General features: G+C 38.7%; 1 protein-coding gene across 5 annotated transcripts in view; it reads right to left on the bottom strand.

The window, feature by feature from the left end:
- Window positions 1–19,882, bottom strand: part of LOC127637416 (myotubularin-related protein 5-like) — a 67,342-nt gene that overhangs the window by 2,382 nt on the left and 45,078 nt on the right. For 4 of the 5 annotated variants that reach the window (XM_052118458.1, XM_052118456.1, XM_052118455.1 and 1 more), the window contains 20 exons: window positions 18,519–18,592; window positions 16,176–16,368; window positions 15,734–15,864; window positions 14,611–14,786; window positions 10,929–11,065; window positions 10,571–10,778; window positions 10,182–10,378; window positions 9,175–9,312; window positions 8,922–9,017; window positions 8,341–8,415; window positions 7,780–7,952; window positions 6,342–6,518; window positions 6,077–6,178; window positions 5,804–5,989; window positions 4,513–4,639; window positions 4,156–4,286; window positions 3,722–3,961; window positions 3,523–3,630; window positions 3,083–3,288; window positions 2,222–2,309 (listed from right to left, as the gene is read on the bottom strand). In XM_052118458.1, the coding sequence (XP_051974418.1) occupies window positions 2,222–2,309; window positions 3,083–3,288; window positions 3,523–3,630; window positions 3,722–3,961; window positions 4,156–4,286; window positions 4,513–4,639; window positions 5,804–5,989; window positions 6,077–6,178; window positions 6,342–6,518; window positions 7,780–7,952; window positions 8,341–8,415; window positions 8,922–9,017; window positions 9,175–9,312; window positions 10,182–10,378; window positions 10,571–10,778; window positions 10,929–11,065; window positions 14,611–14,786; window positions 15,734–15,864; window positions 16,176–16,368; window positions 18,519–18,592 (2,963 nt within the window). The remainder of the gene's footprint in view (window positions 1–2,221; window positions 2,310–3,082; window positions 3,289–3,522; window positions 3,631–3,721; window positions 3,962–4,155; window positions 4,287–4,512; window positions 4,640–5,803; window positions 5,990–6,076; window positions 6,179–6,341; window positions 6,519–7,779; window positions 7,953–8,340; window positions 8,416–8,921; window positions 9,018–9,174; window positions 9,313–10,181; window positions 10,379–10,570; window positions 10,779–10,928; window positions 11,066–14,610; window positions 14,787–15,733; window positions 15,865–16,175; window positions 16,369–18,518; window positions 18,593–19,882) is intronic. The other variant, XM_052118457.1, reaches the window with a different exon arrangement.

Raw genomic sequence — 19,882 nt, forward strand, 5'->3', positions numbered from 1 at the left:
CCCCCCAAAGAGCCCCCCAGATTACAAGAAGAGACTGAATCAGTTGAGACAACCTAAATAGATTGAAGAACTTTGGCAAATTCTCCAAAAAGCTTGGAACATCCTATCTGCCAACAACCAAGAAAAATGGCGTCCAGGTGTACCTAGAAGAATTGGTGCTGCTTTGAAGGTAAAGATGGTCACACCAAATAATGATTTAGCTTTTTTTTAATGTTTACTGGATTTTGCACGACATTAATTGATTAATGAAAACAATTTATGGCATTATTTTTGAAGACTTTCTCACTATGCAACATTTTTCACAAGTGCCTAAAACTTTTGCACAGTACTGTGTATATATATATATATATATATTTTTTTTTAGGAATGTTCACGCATCTTTGTTTCGTTTCACGATACTTTAAACTAAGCCTGAATCAAGAAAAGTTAAGATTGAAAGTTTTTACTTTATATTCATAGGCAAAACAATTTGTTTACTTAAAAATATAGCTAAAAGTGCTAAATCAGGGATTCAAAGGATGCCAGGGGGCACAGAGTGCAAATTAGTAGAGGGCGTTAGGTAACAAATTGGGCCATTTATCAGTCATAATACTCAAATCTACCACCAAGTTCCTCTTTGCATTAAAACGTTTATCTAGACTTGGAGTATATCAGTTGGTTCTCAATTATACAGGTTGGTAAGCATTTGTACCACGGTTCATCTGATTCTGAAGTCTAGCGACGCATCTAAAGTATCTGGTTTAGCAGCGTCAAATACACAGACGGAGGCACAACCTCGGCTAATGCACCTGTATGGCTCTGTAGATGGATACGGATCAATAGACAGCTCAAGCTCTTAAATTCGTAGCTTTGCAGGAACCAGTGAGAAGTGCAGCGCGAGAAGTGGAAACCATTTGAATCACAACCCTTGAATTTACTATAGTAACACTAACTGTACTTTAGGCAGAAACAGATTGATAATAAATATTATCATATCACTACTTCAGCTCCATTAAATTAGTCATAGGCTTCATTAGGGGAGTGAGGGAATATAATTATCTTTTGTTACAACTTTTAAATGTTTATATTTTGCATTTATTGTTTTTACATGTGTTTAGAGTAGGTCTACCGTTTATAATAAAAAAAATGCCATAGTTTGTTTTATAGATATCATTTTACATCTAATCATAGTAGTGAAGATCCACGCTTCCATGTGCTTACTATGGGGTCTTGTTATAATAATCACTATTAAAACTATATATATAAAAAAATAAAATAATAATTTATATATATATATATATATATATATATATATATATATATATATATAAAAGTTTCTGCTTTCAAATTGTGTCACATGATGGGGTGGTAGGGGGCATTCATCAAAAAATGGTTGAGAACCACTTTGCTAAATTATAAATCAGAGATGTATTAAGACAAAAAAATCTGTCCAGAAGGCGGCAATGGTGACACCAAATGGAAATATATAGCTAATCATTCTGCTTACTGAAAAGGTATACATTTGCTGCTTACACATTGTCACTGATTACAAACATTTAAAATATTTTAAATTAAAATTTTATTTTTCTAAAATAGTATTGTCTCTGATTACATTTGAAAATTATTTTCAAAAATACATAAGCTATTTAATGGAAGTGCATCCTTATCCAGTAATATAATAATTATTTACTGATGACATTTGACATTAGGATTATATTCCACCATAGCATTATTATACATATGTTTCAGCATTATATATAATAAATTATATGGCACTCTCTTTAAACCTCTGTACATTTAAATTTTCTCTCGTGCTGTCAGAGCAGATCAGATCAGTCTCGAGCTTCAAATGTACATTCGATCCCTCACGCTGAAAAGGCGTCTCTCTCCCACTCCTGGTTTCACTTTCAGCCAAACTCACGTTACTTTACCTGTGGCTGCTAGTGTGCAATCGTATTTTAGAGCTTGTGTACAGTGATGCAATTTACACATGTATGCCCGCATTATGTAGGCATAGGATGTCCTGCATATTGGATAGAACAGATGCCAAAGTCATTTTACTTTTTAAAATACAAAACAAAAAACGACTCATCTCCACAATGTGCATCGTCACATTTTTGAACCGTGTGATGATGCATTGTGCCTCAATAAACGGTTACAGCCCTAATACACACATCACACTTTTTTTTATTCCCATTTGAAATCCCCAAATGTTTTCATCATTCTCTAAATTATAATGTACCTGGTGTTTGGTCTTGTCCAGTACAAACCAACGTGGTTTCCATGGTTTCAGCAAAGCACCTCTTTTGTATAAAATACCCTCGAAACTCCTTTAAAAAAGCAGAAATTACATTTCCCTTTGATTTTCATAAAGCAGTGACTCAGTCATGAACATGCAACATGGTTAATTACCACTGCATAAGAAAGACGTTAAAGTGATCAATTTAAAGGAATTTTCCAGGTTCAAAACAAATTAAGATCAATCGACAGCACTTGTGGCATAATGTGGATTAGCACAAAAATGTAACTTCCTTGTCTTAAAAAAAAAAAAAAAGCCAAAAATACCGTGAGACACTTACATAGTAAAGGGGGAATTATTTTGAAGGGTTTATAGGCAGAAATGTGAACCTTATTTTATAAAAGCACTTGCATAAAATGTTAAAACTTGTTTATTATTTGAGCTGTAAAATTGTTCATGTCATTTTTGCAGGATTGTAGGGTTTAAAGCATTACATCGTCGTGAAAAACAAAATAAAAATATTAGATAGGGCTTGACAGAATTTATTTCATCACTCAAAAATCATGCCAACACACATATGGTTTACATTTTGTGGCTATACTTTTAAAAAAGCGAGTATTAAAACGGCTACGTATTGTCCCCATTCACTTCCATTATAAGTGCCTCACTGTAACCCAAATTTTTACTTTTTTTTTTTTTTTAAGAAAAGGAGGGACAAATAAATTTTTGTGGTAATCAACATTATGCCACAAATGCTGTTGATTGAGCTTAACTTGTATTTAAACCTGAATATTCCTTTAAACAGCCATAACTACTTTGGATTCCCAATAAATATTCAGAAGGGAAGTTTGCTTGTATCCAGACCTGTTCTCACTCTCTGTGCTCTGGAACTGGCTGTAGAGTGTGCTGGTACTGGGACGACCAGTTGCGGGCGTAGAGGTGGCACTGACCTCACAGTCCAGGGCCAGGTTAATGGTGGAGCCAACCCCACTCTCCTGCAGATACACACCCTGAGAGCGCCGCTGGTGACTCAGATTAGATGACATGAGCAGAGAGCTGGAGAAAGAGTTCTGGGAATATAGAAAGAGAGAGGCCATTGCATCATTTCAAGTTCGCCTTGGGGAATCACAAACGTGCATGTACAGGACAGTACCCATGGAAGACCAAGTGCACAATGGTGATGGTTCACTGATTAATAGTTGCTGCGTTTGAACCCTATACTTTTGTATGAAAGTAGGAACCCTGTACATTACAATAGTAATAATTAGGCACAAGTAAGATGCCAGTTTAATTTTGAATCTCACCCGGCTCTCTAGTCTGGACTCAACCCGTTGGGTTGTCTTAGTCTTGTCCCACATGTCCTTCCATTTCTCTGTAGGTTGTCCTAATTCATTTTCCAGGTTCTGCAAATCCTGGTTACACATACAACAAGACAATCATCAGTATGTGTATAAGGGGGGAACATTTTTTATTGCAATAAGGACTCTTTACTGTATTCCTGACCTGCAACAGCTTTGTGATGGCATCGGGCACTACTTTAATGAGGCTGTCGTAGCAAGGCCAGACGATCCTCCGCTGGGACTTGGGAGCAGTCGTCTCCTGCCTATCACTTGCTTCATCAGCAGGCTCCTCTTGCCGTCCCCGCACCAACTCCCAGTCAAAGGACGGACCCTCAGAAAGTGTCTCCTCCGTGTAAAAGTCCCATACTTTCAAATTAGAGATGTAACTGTAGGGCTTTAGGACCTGTGAGGACAAAGAGGGAGTAACAGTCACTGACCAACAGAGGGCGCTGGGGTATTACTACTATTTAAATGAACATCAATGATAGAAACTATCAAGGTGTATTACAGACAGTTTTGTAGTATATTAAGTCATTTACTCACATTATTTATAAGAGGGAAAAAAATACAAAATTAAAATGACCCACACACACATACCTCCTCCTCCTCTGGAGAAAACATGTAGTTGTAGAAGATAGGGGTCTTTTTGTTGAGCCGGTCAATGTATTCCCAGACCGACTTACACACCAGAGGGTTCCTTCTCTCACCTTTTTCCTCGTATAAAACACCTGCGCAAACAATACATAGAGAACAAGGCCACAATAAAGAGTTTATGATTGCTTACTGTAAATACTGACATGAAAAATCCTGTAAGGTTACGCTTAAGACGTGATAACATTACTCAATCTGAGGATACAATATAATGATCTCATTAACAGATTAAAATTGCCATTATGTAGCATTTTAAAGGCAAGTCTGTGCTAATCGATGGATAAGGAGAAGCCTTGAACTCACCCAGCTCTATACGCTCGTAGTCGGAGTCCAGCAGAAAGGTGCGGAAGCGGTTGGAGACGTAGTGGTAGGCAAGGAACTTCAGGTAGTACTGACTGAACTCAAACTCCATGGGGAACTGCAGATGGATCTTTGGGGAGAAAAGGGTATTTAAATGTAACAAAACAATTAGATATTGATTATAGCAATGCTTATATGCTCAGGACAACAACAGAGAACCATATGGATATGAAACTAAATGGACTGAGGACTGAACCTTGTGGAACACCTTTAGATAGAGCAAGCAGTTCATATTATTATTATGCATTGCGATCAATCAGAAAGGTAATTATGGAACCAAATACAAACAAAGAGATATATCAAAGGAATAGACTAGGCAACAGGATCAACCAGTGAAAGATGATTTTACTTATTTAAAGTCACTTTGTATTTGAGAAAAACAGGAAGATGGTAATCCAGATCTTCTGGAACCTTATAGTTATGTAACCCATGGGTAACCAATGTTCTTGATATGTTGTCCACTGAAATCACGCAATTATGCAACCCCCAATGTTTACAGGTATAGGGAAAGAAACTCTGCCCTTATTTAAAAGAAAACCAGCTGTATAAGGCTTGCAAAATACGGATGAACAATGAGTGGCATCTCATCATTGAAGGTGTGGCACAGCTGGATGTACAAGTAGGCATATATAAATGTATTTTGGCTTGTATTAATGAGCTGCCTCTGGTACCTGCTCATATAAATCAATAATAAACAGAGCAGTTATTTTCTTTTTCCGTTTCCTTACTGGAAAATAGCTTAAGTATGCAATAATTACTTCTGATCAACACCCAATAGTCAATCGTCTCTGCAGAAATGTTTATGTAAGTTTTACTGTTCACAAGATAAAAATGATCCAGAAATAGTTGTAAACAGTTCTATTTAAAGACTGATTAAATTACTCCTTAAAGAGAGATCCTGCATGAACACAAAACCATTATATCATTACATCATACTCTGGAATGCAGGACAGGATACACACAAACACAAAAGGAAAATTTAATACATAAACAGTTTATTAATTCTTATAAACTCTTACAATTTATAAACACTATGTTCACATACAAACACATATGTACTAGTAGTGATTAGCCAAGTCATTGGCCATGTCTTTTGAGATTGTCGTACTGGCTGATAACAATTTCATCTTAACACATTCCATATTTCTAAGGACACCAGGAGTCAGATTTTGTGTCTGTGTGATTGTTTTGTGTCGGCCATTAAAAAAAAAAACCTATCAGATGTTACACATACCTGGTGCACACAGTCGAGGAACTGGAGGAAGACGGGTGTGAATCCACTGCTCTGGTTGGCTAGTGTCTGAGCCCCACGGTGACTGAATCGATGGCCGAAAGACAACCACTCTTTCTCCACCAGTAGTCTGAAGCCATCGATCGTTCTGTAGTATGGATCCGACAGTATCTGCACCAGGGACACCACCTTCAACCAACACAGCATTGTTGAACAAATGGCCCAAAATATGGCATACAAAACTTATGTTTAGGTGCACATGACAACCGCTCCTACCTGCGTTGTGACATCCCAGCCATCTTCCAAACTGATCATAACGGAGGAACCATTGTCCAAGAGCTCCACAACAAGAACGGACACCTGTAGAACTCTGTTAAGCTATAGCACACAAACACAAATGATAATGAGAAATTCAGGAAAATAACTTTTTCAATTGCAGTAGACAATGTTTTTTTCTTTGTTTTAAATCCAGTTAATGGGTTAAGTCCTGCAGTAGGCCAATTACAATGTATTATTTAGGGACTAGGAAATGGTTTAGTACCAGAGTCATCCATTCAGAGTCCTCGAGGCAGCGGTGAAAGGTCATGTTTTGTTCAGGGTTGGATGAGGAAGGCACACAGGCTTTCATCAACTTCTTGAAACTGTTCTTCAACTGCCGTAAATCAAACATCTCGATGGGCACCACCTCCCACTGCTGGAAAGAGTCTTGCTTTCCACCCTAAACACAGAAAGACAAGGTTAGGAAGTGATAACTGTGCCTGCTTGGCCACTTAACAGAAGTGTTAGTTGCCCTTTGTAGTTGTCAGTGAATAATGAAAATTGTTGGTACATTTTAAGTCAATATTAAGCAAAATAAGCATTTTCTTGTATGTTTAACTTGCTTTCATTCAATTGTATTATGCATATATCCGTGTTATATCTGCCATACTACTCTCCAAATATAATATCGGCCATTGAAAATCCTTGTAGATCCACACTGCTAGGCCAAGATCTTGTATTGGGAGAGTCGAACCACTACATAAAGTCTTCTCCAGCACATCCTAAAGACTTTCAATGGGGTTAAGGTCAGGAAACTGTGGTGGCCAATTCATGTGTGAAAATGTTTCCTCATGCTCCCTAAACCACTCTTTCACAATTTGAGCCAGATGAATCTTGGCACTGTCATCCTGGAATATGCCCTCAGGGAAGAACAAATTAATTGATGGGATAACCTGGTCATTCAGGTAGTCAGCTGACTTCATTTTAATGCAGCATAACATTGCAGAGCCTAGACCTGACCAATTGAAGCAACCCCAGATCATAACACTGCCTTCAGAGGTACATGTGGAAATGCGCTTACTTTCACTATTAAACATAGCCGTGAATTCTACTGGCGATTTTTTACGATGTGACTTTAAGCATTTTAGTGATATCCAATCTCGATCTTTCAAGAATTTTTCCCCGTTCACATTTCTTCTGCAAAGGTGACGGTTCACCACTATCCTTCTAGGTTTTAATACTACGATGGACAGTTCTTAACCCATTTCCAGTGATTTTAGCAATCTCCTTAGTTTTTTCTTTGCTTGATGCAGGCCAATAATTTGCTCCCTCTAAAACACAGCAACATCTCTTCCACGACCATGGAATACATCTTCTGACATGGTTGTTTAAGACATGAGAAGCTACACACTGCATCAGTTAGGGTTAAAATAATTGTTGCCAGCTGCAACATGTTAATCACAGCAATAATGATCCAATCATAGGTTTTTAAGTATCTGCTAATTTAAATTCAAATGGTAACTTTATTTTTTGGCCAGGCAGTGCAGTATCAAAGGAACCTATATTGTAGGAAACAAGTGGTGGACCATAAAGTATTTAATTAGACCTCAAAACAACAGATTAAATGTTTTAGTTCTTATTAAAGGACATTAAATGTATTTCATTTGTAATTTTATGAGAGATATGCCTAAAGGAAACATTCATATCAAAATTGAGCCTACCTTAAGTTGGGACTTGTCTCCAATGATGTAGAGGTATGCTCTCTGCTGACGAAGGAAATATGTCTCGGTTGGGCCTCCATTAGCTTGTGGAGACTCCTTCCAAGGCAGCTTGTTTCCAACATCAGGGTTATACGTGCTTTGCTGCCCACTTCCCCGAATACTGCCCCATTTTCCTGAGAGACACAAAGAGGACCAATATAAACCATTTACTTATGAATAATATATGTATTCTTTTGGGAATCATCTGTGTGTGTGTGAATTTAAACATATTTGGAGATTGGTGTAGAGAATGTAATTCCTACAAACAAACACATAATAGACTTCACAAATAGGACAGCAGACAACAAACAGACAAAAAGGAATTTGGTGGATCACATGCAAAGAGATACACTCAGATCTGCACAAAAAAATTAATCAAACAAACATGGTGGTCAAAAATTAGTTGGCATAGGAAAAAGATGACGACAACACTAAATGGACACTTAGTGCCAGCCCAGACTCGCTGGTGTCATTGTCGAGACTTGATTGGTTAGATTTAAGAGCAGGGCGGGCCTACTGTACCTCTAGGTGAGTTGCGGGCCTTGACCGAAACTCTAGGTTGAGAAAGGGAGATGACCCTTGCCCTCTGACCCAGCTCTAAGGTCAGATGACATAAAATGTCCATTACTATCAGTACACAAACTCAGGGCAGCCATTTCAGCCCAACTAGTTAATTACAAACTAATAAAATATATACCATTAATGTACTATAAGACACTTGGGATAAAAGTGTCTGCCAAAATGCATAAATGTAAATGTAATGTGATGTGATAAATGTAGCACTATAAGAAAATGCAGAAAATGTAATTGCAAGTGGTGGACATGGACATCAAATGTTATTTTGAATAAGGCACTCAAATATGACTTATAAAGGGGAGGAAAGGAGGTTCAGTTGTGAGGACTTTACTTGACCTGTCCATCATTTTCAGACACTTTGACCCAGAAATACATTTGTTAATACAAGTTAAATGATGAAACATATATGATTAGAGAGCTGAGACTTTTGCATACACCTCAAAATATGTTTCTGGGTCAAAGTGACTCAAAAGTATGGATACAAATCTTTCAAATTTCTCTCTCTTCTGTGACACATAGACCCTCACCTCCTCTACTGAAGGTTCCTGGAACATCATCTTTAGTCCCCATGACCTGTTTCATTAGAGCTCCTATTTTAGGTTGCCTCAGCTTGTCTGACGAATCTGAGGTCCAGAAATGACATACAAACAGACACATTAGACTGGTACTATCGCAACTTAATGTTCTTGTTAAGGTACATATTTTTGTTTGACATGGTAGGTAAGGATTAGGGTTGGGCATAGGGTAAAATTTATGTTGAGGTAAGGGTTAGAGCCTGACCTGAGGTGCTCATGTGTGTGGAGGTGAAGCTACTGAGTGTGTTTCTCCCACTAGCTTCACTGTAGGAGGGCATGGAGCTGATGATGGCCTGCAGATACTTCTCCTGCTCCAGACTGGTGGAGTCTGCCTGGGACGGGCCTGAAACAAACACACACAATAAACTTTCCAAGTCAGAAAACTGCTTCTCTATGTTTCAATTACATCAGTTTGTTCTAGTTAATCTCTGCTTCCTGTGTTTACTAAAATGAAACTATGTGATCCACTCTGGCATATTGGTTAAATTTCTGGGCTGATAAGTGAAAAATTCTATGTTCAAATTTCAAATGGGGTAATCCACGAACTACTGACATTATGCCCTTAAGCCAATTCCTGTGTATTCACTACAATCAAAAAAATTGGCCTGATGATAACAATGGTTTTAGGTTCAAATCCCAAAAGGGGTTGTCCATGAGTTGCTGACATTATGGCTTATACTACCTGTGTATCTACTACCAAGAAACTGTGACCTACAGTGGCCTTTTTAAATATCTGGGCTGATAAGTGAAAGATTGTTGGTTCGAATCCAAAAAGGAGCCAACCATGAACTACTGACATTGTGCCATTGAGCTAACACCTGTGTATTTACTACCATCAAACTATGAGGCCTACTGTGGGCTGATAAGAACCAGGTTGATAACTGAAAGGTTGTAGGTTCGAATCCTAAAAGGGGTTGTCCATGAACTATTGAAACTATTCCCTTGAGCTGCTTACTCTGTATTTACTACCAACAAACTTTGGCCTACAGTGGCCTAGTTTTTAAAGATCTGGGATAAGGTTCAAGGTTGTAGGTTTGAATCCCAATAGGGGTTATTCATAAATTATTGACATTATGCCCATGAGCTGCTTACTGTTTATTTACTACCATTAAAGAATTTTGCCTACTGTGGGCTGATAAGATCCAGGATGATAATTGAAAGGTTGTGGGATCGAATCCCAAAAGGGGTTGTCAAAAATCTACTGGCTCTGACCTGCGCTGGGAGCATTGGGTGATTTGAAGAAGCCCACGACGCCTTTAGCGTGCAAGCCAGCCGAGCGCAGTAGCACTGCTTTAGTACGGGGGTTTCTCCAGCAAACTACAGGAAAGCGGTTCTGCCTGTAGCAGCGCGATATGCGCTGGATGGTGGAATCAGGGATACTTTGAGGCACGATCAGTAACCCGGGATAACTGAAACATAGATAGACAGGCAATAGGTTTTTAGTTCAACAGGTTTAAATAACTGGGTACTTGACAAGAAATATTTCTGGTTGAAGTCTATGGACATGTTATGCTACAACCCAAATACTGCTTTCTTTGTTGCACTATAGGTTGGCACTACAATAGTTTGGCAGTCAAAGAAACATGGATTCTAGGATTGACCTTCGGCAGACGGTGTACATGCGGTTGACAGTAGAAATCCGGAAAGGTTCATTTTTAGAGCGGGTCAGACTGCTGCTGAGCGTTCCCAGTCCCAGCCGCTGGTAGTCACGACAGCAGGCACGCTCCACCACATTACTCATGGTTTGACGGTCAGAAGAGCGGATGGTGGAAGAGAGTGTGAGTGAACTCTGGTCCGGCTCTTCAGACACTGACCAATCAGAAACACAGTATTATATGACCTCACGACATACTAGCCAATCAGAAAGGCTGAGTTGAAATAAATTGAACATTACAAAATGTATCTTATTAAGAAACAGTTTAAGGATGATTTGCGTATATTTATTTTGGTGTATCTTACCAGAGATCTCGTCTTCATCCATTTCTGACTGCAGATTGCTGCGGTTCTCCCAGGTGGGCGGGGAATACTTCTTCCGGGTCACATACTGTCGCCCGATGGTCCTTTTTGCAGTCTTAACCAGGTTTTTAGAAAGTGTTCTAAACGAAACAGCAAAGTTCATCCACTTGAAACCTCTGATTTAACACTTTGAAATATTCCAGTTCACACAGTTTAGTTTTTCTAATACAATATCATTTTACTTTCCAGGGAAATTAGTTTCCATATTCTTGCAATTGCTCTGCCTATTTTGGGTAACATTATAATATTATTTAAATGCACTTTTGAATATTTATATTTTAAGGATGATTAAAATGTAAAGTCTTGGATTCTTATTAGTCAATACAGCATTCCAGCCATGCTTAAACACACAATATAGTAACAGCTATTACCTTTTCAATGTTATTTCATTGTTATTTTTGTTGCATGGCAATGACTATATCTTCTAGTGGAAGGATTGCACTTTATGAATTTGCTTAATACAATATTTTAATAAAAGTGTATGTTATTATCATCAACTTGACCACTTTATAAATATAAATCCATGTGTGTATTAATATTTCACAAAGGGCTACGAGAACCATTTCTGTGTATAAATAGGCTTTGCAAGCCTAGAAGAAAGTCTAGCTGTTTTTAATGCATAATATGTCTGAGCTTTTGTCATGGTGCATTTTTCAGAAATGTTAAAAGCAGTTATTAAAGTGTGCTGGAGGGAGAGCATTGATGATTGGTACTGCCCAACCAATTCAGTGTCTACCATGACACCCATTTGCTGCTAATGCAGGAGCTTAACGCAGAAGCCTTTGTCATTTCCAATGCTGAATAATTCACAGCAATACTTGCTATTTTTCTCTCTCTCTCTCTCTCTCTCTCTCTCGCTCTCCATTTTACCATTGCCACTGGGGAATGGCATAGACAAAGCACTTGCACTCATTTAAACCATACAGGAAATGGTTGAATCCAGAATGTGTGTGTGTGTGTGTGTGTGTGTGTGTGTGTGTGTGTGTGTGTGAGAGAGAGAGACAGGGTGGAGATTGAAAAATGGCCTGTTCAGAGCAGTGCAAGATAGAGCTGTGCACATTCAAACACAAACTAGATACTTACACAAGCTTAAACACAGAATACAAAAACATACATTTATACAATCCGTAGATTAGTGGTCGACTGAGGTTTTTAATGACCGATGCCGATATCCAGAGAGCAAAAATACAGTAGGCCGATATACTGACAATATACAGTACCACACAATTTAATATAGTATGACATAAACATAAAATGTATTTATAAAAAATATATATATATATCTTATTTCGCAATATATATACAAAATTTTACACAACTTTAAAAAATAAAAATTGTATTTTAAATGGTAGATTTCTCCAGATTTCTGTTTAGTCAGAACATTTTAGTAATATAATTGCACATGAAGAAACTGATAATATATTAGGAAGAAGGTTATAATAGCATACACAGTAGTCCAGCAACCATGCATGGCATGTGCGCATTTGTAATCGTATTTAGTAATTTGTTTCTCACAAAAAGTTGTATCAAACCCAGTGTACATACAGTGCATAAAGAATATGACATTTACACATAATGCACGTGAAACACTTTTACTTTAAGGTTGCACTTGCGCGATTGTGTGTATCCAGAGCTTTTGATCCTGAAGTTGCTGATTGGATATGCGCTTCAGAGGAAGATACAACAAGAGCGATCGACAGGAAGAAATGGGCGGATTTTCATGAGGTTTGTGAATCTGCTTAAACGAGATATCTGCATTTTTGCAGACGTTATAAACTTAGCAAAAAAGAAACATCCCTTTTTCAGGATACTGTACTTTAAAGATAATTTTGTAAAATCCAAATAAACTCTACAGATCTTTATTGTAACGTGTTTAAACAATGTTTTTCATGCATGTTCAATGAACCATAAACTATTAATGAACATGCACCTGTTGAACGGTCGTTAAGACACTAAACGGTCACAATTAAAATAACAGAATACTAAAGAGACCTTTCTACTGACTCTGAAAAACACCAGAAGAAAGATGCATAGGGGGCCTGCTCTCCTGCATAAACATGCCATAGGTATGCTGCATGGAGGCATGAGGACTGCAGATATGGCCAGGGCAATAAAATGCAAAGTCCATAATGTGAGACGCCCAAGACAGCGCTCCAGGGAGACAGGAAGGACAGCTGATCATCCTCGCAATCTCAGACCAGATGTAACAACACCTGCACAGGATCGGTACATCCAAACATCACACCTGCGGGACAGATACAAAATGACCACAACAACTGCCTGAGTTACCCCAGGAACGCACAATTCTTACACCAGTGCTCAGACTGTCCGCAATAGGCTGAGAGAGGCTGGAATGAGGGGTTGTAGGCCTGCTGTAAGGCAGGTCCTTACCAGACATCACTGGAAACAACGTTACATATGGGCACAAACCCACCTTCGCTGGACCAGACACGACTGACGAAAAGTCCTCTTCACTGATGAGTCATGGTTTTGTCTCACCAGGGGTGACTGTCGGACTTGTGTTTATAATTGAAGGAATGAACGTTACACCGAGGCCTGTACTCTGGAGCGGGGCACTGTGTCACAGCACCATCAGACTGAGCTTGTTATCATTGCAGGCAATCACAACACCGTGCGTTACAGGGAATATATCCTCCTCCCTCATGTGGTACCCTCCCTGCAGGCTTTTCCTGACAAGGCCTCAAGCATGACAATGCCACCAGACATACTGCTCGTTCTGTGCATGATTGCAAGACAGGAATGTCAGTGTTCTGTCATGGCCAACGAAGAGCCTGGATCTCAATCCTATTGAGCATGTCTGGGACATGTTGGATCGGCAGGTGAGGGCTAGGGCCCCCAATAAATGTCCGGGAACTTGGAAATGCCTCGGTGGAAGAGTATGGTAACATCTCACAGCAAGATCTGGCAAATCTGGTGCAGTCCATGCACTGCAGTACATAACGCAGCTGGTACCAGATATTTACTTTTTCTTTTGACGAACGTTGGTCATTTACATCTGAATCTTGGCCAATTTATCAGCCTTGCCGATATATTGGTCGACCATTACCGTAGATATATACATACAGTAAATCCTGTTTTGATTTAATTGAACTCAATTAAATCAAAATATGTTTTGTGGCTTCAAATTTTTTTTATGCAATCTATATGCTAGAGTACTCCTAAATGTTGACAAAATTTACATTTAGCAGATATACACATTTGAAATTCAGTCTTTCTCTCTAGGGAAAACAAAATTGTCATTCTAGAGGGCATTTTCTTTCAGATCAGTGTTCTTCCCCCTAATACCACCTGACACCAACTAACAAGTAGCAAACTGGTTCGTGTGTGACCATAACTAAAGCCTAAATTCCATTTAAAAATAAAAGGGATGAACTCTTCTATATATATATATATACACATACACACACACATGTTCCACCCCAACTTCCTGTTTCAATTTCAAACCTTTCATAAACTTCAACACAGAAAAGAAAACTGCACACTTTAAGCCATTTCATGGGGTTTTTAAAGGAATAAATTGTGAAAATGAAAATGACCCCTAACAGTTGTGTAAGCTGACTGATGAAGATTACATTCACAAATATTGCTATGTGCGAGTTCTTACTTTATAGACTGGTTCTTGTCCTTTGTCTTGTGTTCAACCACCAGGTTTGCTGTCTGGCCCACAGTGAAGGCGAACGTGCCCTGGACGTGCTGTGGGAATCTGAGCTTATTTATGTGCTTCTTGAACACCTCAGCAAGATCTGATGCCACCTCCTCATCAAAGGCGATATTCATCAACTACAGGAGCCGAAGAAAGAGAGAAGACAGAAGACAGAAGAATAAGAGAGAACGACATGTTGTGTCCACTAAATACAACTAAATTACACAATATTGGAAAATTAATTGTCACACAGTCGGATGTCGAATCTTTATTATTCTCTACATTGGACAGATTTTCAGAATACAGATACTACCGGCATCAGACAATTTTTTTGTGAATTTTGAGTAAGTACTGTGTAAAATGGGTTTATTTAAGGTAGCATTTTTGTGACTCCAGTCACGCTTCCTACGCAACCAATTGGCCTGGTTGCTAGGGTGGGTAGAATCACATTGGGTTAACCTCCATGTGGTTGCTATAATGTGGTTCTCGCTCTCGGTGAGGTGCTTGGTGTGTTGTGCGTGGATGTCCCGGCGAATATCGTGAAGCCTCCACGCGTGCTAGGTCTCCGGGTTACGCACTCAAAAAGACACGTTATAAGATGCGCGGATTGACAGTCTCAGATGTGGAGACAACTGAGGTTCGTCCTCTGCCACCCGGATTGAGTCGCTACGTGACCTCAAGGACTTAAGAGCACATTGGAAATTGGGCATTACAAATTGGGGAGAAACAGTAAGAAAAATGTAAAACATTTGTGCTTCGTCATTAACTTTGGTAAATATCAGCATTATATTGGCCATCGCCCGCATGTTAAAATACAACGCAACACATGCACACGCAAGGTTCAAGTGAACAAGCTTCTCAAGTGCCCTCTCAACATGTCAAGATTTTCACTTCAGGATTACTTACATTTTAAGTTGTTTGGACAACTTTTATGATACTTTGCATTCTTTTTGCATCCTTGAAAGTGAAATTACCATCCAATATCATCATATAAAAAAAAAAAGGAATCAGGACAGTTCTTCAAAATGTCTCAAAGTCAAACAGGTCTGGAACAAATGGAGGGCAAGTATGTGATGCTCAGTACCTGAAATGTGCAGGATCGCAGCTGCATGCCCTCCTGGACTAACTGATCCACTGGAATATTAATGTTAGAGATCTTACTCTCTTTAGTGAGGGAGGCTATGGGGAACGAGCGTGTGACCACTTGCTCTCCAACTGCACAACAAACACATAAACACAATGACTTGTATGCCAAAATTCCATTCTTATAAACCTTTTGAGATGTTCATCAGTACAAGGCTTTTGCACTTGTGTGGAACTTTAAATGGAGAGAACTGTTTCAGAAAATAAAGTTATTTGCATAATTCAGGAACACCAGCAGCTCAACAGCATTCAAGATTTAAAGAACACAAACTAAACTGCTAAAACTGATGTATTTATTAATGCTGCAATAAAACTCTGAGATGCTAAAAACAATAAATGAAGCATGCAAATCAAGCTCAAAACTCTGACCAATGGGAACGCACCTAGAGGGTCAGTGGGTGTGCCCTTGAAGATGAGCCGGTAGGAGGTGAGAAAAATGGCTCCCTCGGCGGGCAGCAGGGGCGGAACCCCCATCACGCCTGTGGTCTCCTCTCGGCCGTCCGCTATGAGGTGCACCCGCATGCCATCCATAACAAACTCCTCACCTGGCAGTAGTGTTGGCCTCAAAAGCTTGGGCTGCAGAAAGAGAAAGAAGAAAGAAAAGAAATACAGGAAATAGACAGGAAGGGAAAGCAGGGAAAAGGAAGAAATATGAAAAGGAGAAAAAAAAAGGAGAATTATGTGATTATGTGCCGTGTTAGAGTTGTTTGAAAATGAAAATCATACCACAGTTCACATTACGCATGCAGATGTTTCAAGATAACTGGATGAGAATAACGATTCAATCAAAAAAACAACACTGCACACGCAGAAGTGCATTTCCTCTCAGTTAGTTTAGCATTTATGAGGGTTATTTAAACAGGCCTTTTCTCACCCATATTTAGTCCCAAACTCATATTTGTCCATGAAACATGGGAGATATTAGACAGAATTTTTATGCTGCTCTTTTTCATTCAACAAAAACATATACTGACCAGTCCAAGTCTTAGACTACTTTGATGGTGTTTTTGTCAATAAAAGTAGTGCATATTACTTTTTTGTCCAGATTCTCAGTGAATAACAATTACAATTTTGGTCTTTTTCTCACTTACAGCAATCGAATTCACACTTTTGTGGCACTTTTATGGTGCTTTTTGGAGCTTGAAAGCCAATGTGTGTCTACTACTGGGTGTACTATTCCATTACACATGGGACACTTGCAAAAGAGTATTTATAAATTGGATGTAAAACATTCTGTCCCACAGCTTCTCTAATAAATGTTAATACGTCCAAGAATGCCAGAAGCAATATACAAGGTTTTCATCTGGGAAAAGTAGCCTGTTTACGACATCCTTACATAAATGCTAAAAAAATATATTTCAAATAAACAAATGTTTTGCAAAGCAATGCATTATGGGAAAAAAAGCCAAGACAGAATGTCCTCTGTTGCAATTCCAGACCCAAAACACAATCCAGATGATTACGCAAGGGCAAGATTAACCACATTCATAACACTGAATGATTTACATATATAATGACCATCACCACTGTTCAAACATTGCAGTTAATGGAAATAAATGGGAAACGGTCTTGTTTCCTTCTGCCTAGTCAGGTGGAGTCCATTCGTATTCTCTCGCTTTCAACTGAGGTCTTTGGAAAGTATTCATCGCTGGTGTCCAGTGAAAGCCTGGTTGCTAGGCAGTGCTATCAGTGATGAAAGATTCATGATTTGGTTCTCCTGCACTGAGAACTTTTCCTTCAAACTCAGTGGAGTGAAAATATAGTCCTTGACGCCCTTCAACAGGCAAAAGCAAGGTCTTCTTTAGCACACTACACACTGCACTGTTCTGCCATTTATATAAAAGCTATGCATTAAGAATGGAGCCCTACATTGGTTGTCAAAACCAAATCTAATTATCCATGAGGGTTTCGCGAAGGTGTTTTCTAGAACATTATATCAAGGTTACACCAGAATGTCTTCGGAATCAAAACCACGTTAAAGGAATGATCCGGGTTCAATCTGTGACATGCCGTCGATTACCACAGAAAATTATTCCAACTTCTTCAGTTTGTAAAAACATCATATCTTATTAACAGTACTACAAACTGTACATTAGTATTAACAAAAACAAAACCTGTTAACAGTAATGCACATACAATGGAAGTCTATAGGGCAAAGCACTGCACCGGATTGGACATGAATAAATTACAATATACAGTTAATGTGAGTATAGTCTGAAAACTTCCACATTACACAAGTTAAAATCGCTTACTAACCCTGTCTGTGTACAGTTAAATCCAATCTTTCAACTCATGATCATGCAAAAAAAGTAAACCCTTTGAAGTTGTTTCTTCAAACCCTCCAAAATGCCTTGCCGCATTACAGTTCTATTGTAACTGCATTACTTTGAAAGGGACAGTGGTCGTATTTACATGCAAGAATCACCGTCAATAAAGCTTAACACGTTTTGAACACAAAATATTACTTCAAATTAATGCACAGCAGAACATCAGACTAAAGAGTGCTTATTATAACAGGCCACCAGGGTAGAGGACAAGAAGTGGACTCCAAACATCAGCATTCAAAACTCAGGCCACGATCAGTGAGGCATTGCCATTAGTCAAACGTACCTGTCGTGGCACTGTGACTCAAAGATGGAGGGGGTGAAGTGAGGTGTGGGCGAGCCTGTCTGGTTTTCTACACTGCCTTTCCTGTCCTGCAGAATGTAAAACAATGAGTTGGTTACCTTTTGGATAGGTGGCAGTCGTTTGCTCTCCCTGTGGACTGCATCCAGCGTCTCGATGTGCATCTGAACGATGTCTACAAGAGAAAGAGTCTAGTGAGGCATTTAATAGTTATAATTCAACAGGAAATAAAATAAGCGACATTTAAACTATTGTTGGCCGATATATTCCCAATATTTGCGATGATTTTACTGGCACATAACTTTGTGAATAATCGCGATGGATTGTTTTGAAGCACTTTTTATTTACCCAATAAATGTTCTTAGAATGTGTAATTACTAGTCTCAATATCTCAATATCCGTCCATGTCTCATGACTTGCAATTATGAGAGCATTAAGACAGTTGTAATTAATGGTCAACCGATAGTGGATTTTGCCGATACCAATAACTAAGGTGGTGGGAAAAGGTCGATAATGATTAAAATCAAATGTTTAAAACATTTCTTATTCTTTCCTTACTTTGAAAGACAGACAAAAATCCCAGGTGAAGTTTATTGTGCAACCAAAATCCCAATAATAACCAGAAAAAAATTCTGATTAAAATGAAAAATACACTTCGTTATTTCAGGACTCTTATTTTGACATGACAGAGACTTGGCTCAGTTACAATGCTTTATATTTAAGTATATACCAAATTAAGATTTTTATAGCCTATAAATTGGGTGGCACTGTCGCCTCATAGCAAGAAAGTTCCGGGTTCGAGTCCTGGCTCAACTGGGCCTTTCTGTGTGGAGTTTGCATGTTCTCCCGTGTTCACGTGGGTTTCCTCCATCAAGTCCAAAAACATGCAGGTTCAAGTGAATTCAAGATTAAAAATTGCCCTGCCAATGTGGGGTTGCATCAGGAAGGGCATCCGGTGTAAAAACTATGCCAAGCTAAATATGCAGATCACGGACGGTCCGCTGTGGCAACCCCTAACGAGAGCAGCCGAAAGAAGATGATAGCCTATAAAATCAATATGAAGTTGAAGACAGACTGTGCTGATAAGGAATGTTTCCATGCCCTCGCAGTAATTTAAAACAACTGATTATCTAATCAAAATATCAAATATGCATTGAAGTGAGAGTAAAAATATGGATGAATATTGACAATAATCCAAAAAGCAACTATCAGCACTGGTTAATCGGTGAAACCGATACATCGGTCTTCCTCAAGTTGCAATAGCATCTCTGATTTAAATTACAGTAGCAAAGACTGTGTTAGAGCCATTCAATTCTGTGCATCTGTTTAAACTACCTGCTTCCATCAAATAATTCAAAACTCAAAATTAAAACAGTCAATCAGAGAAAAACTTAAATATTGATTAATCTGAAAAATACTATTATACAATTTCATCCAGGCTAAAACCTACCCTGATGTCTTCACT

Source organism: Xyrauchen texanus, chromosome 45, assembly GCF_025860055.1.
Source record: "Xyrauchen texanus isolate HMW12.3.18 chromosome 45, RBS_HiC_50CHRs, whole genome shotgun sequence".
Taxonomy (NCBI): Eukaryota; Metazoa; Chordata; class Actinopteri; order Cypriniformes; family Catostomidae; genus Xyrauchen; species Xyrauchen texanus.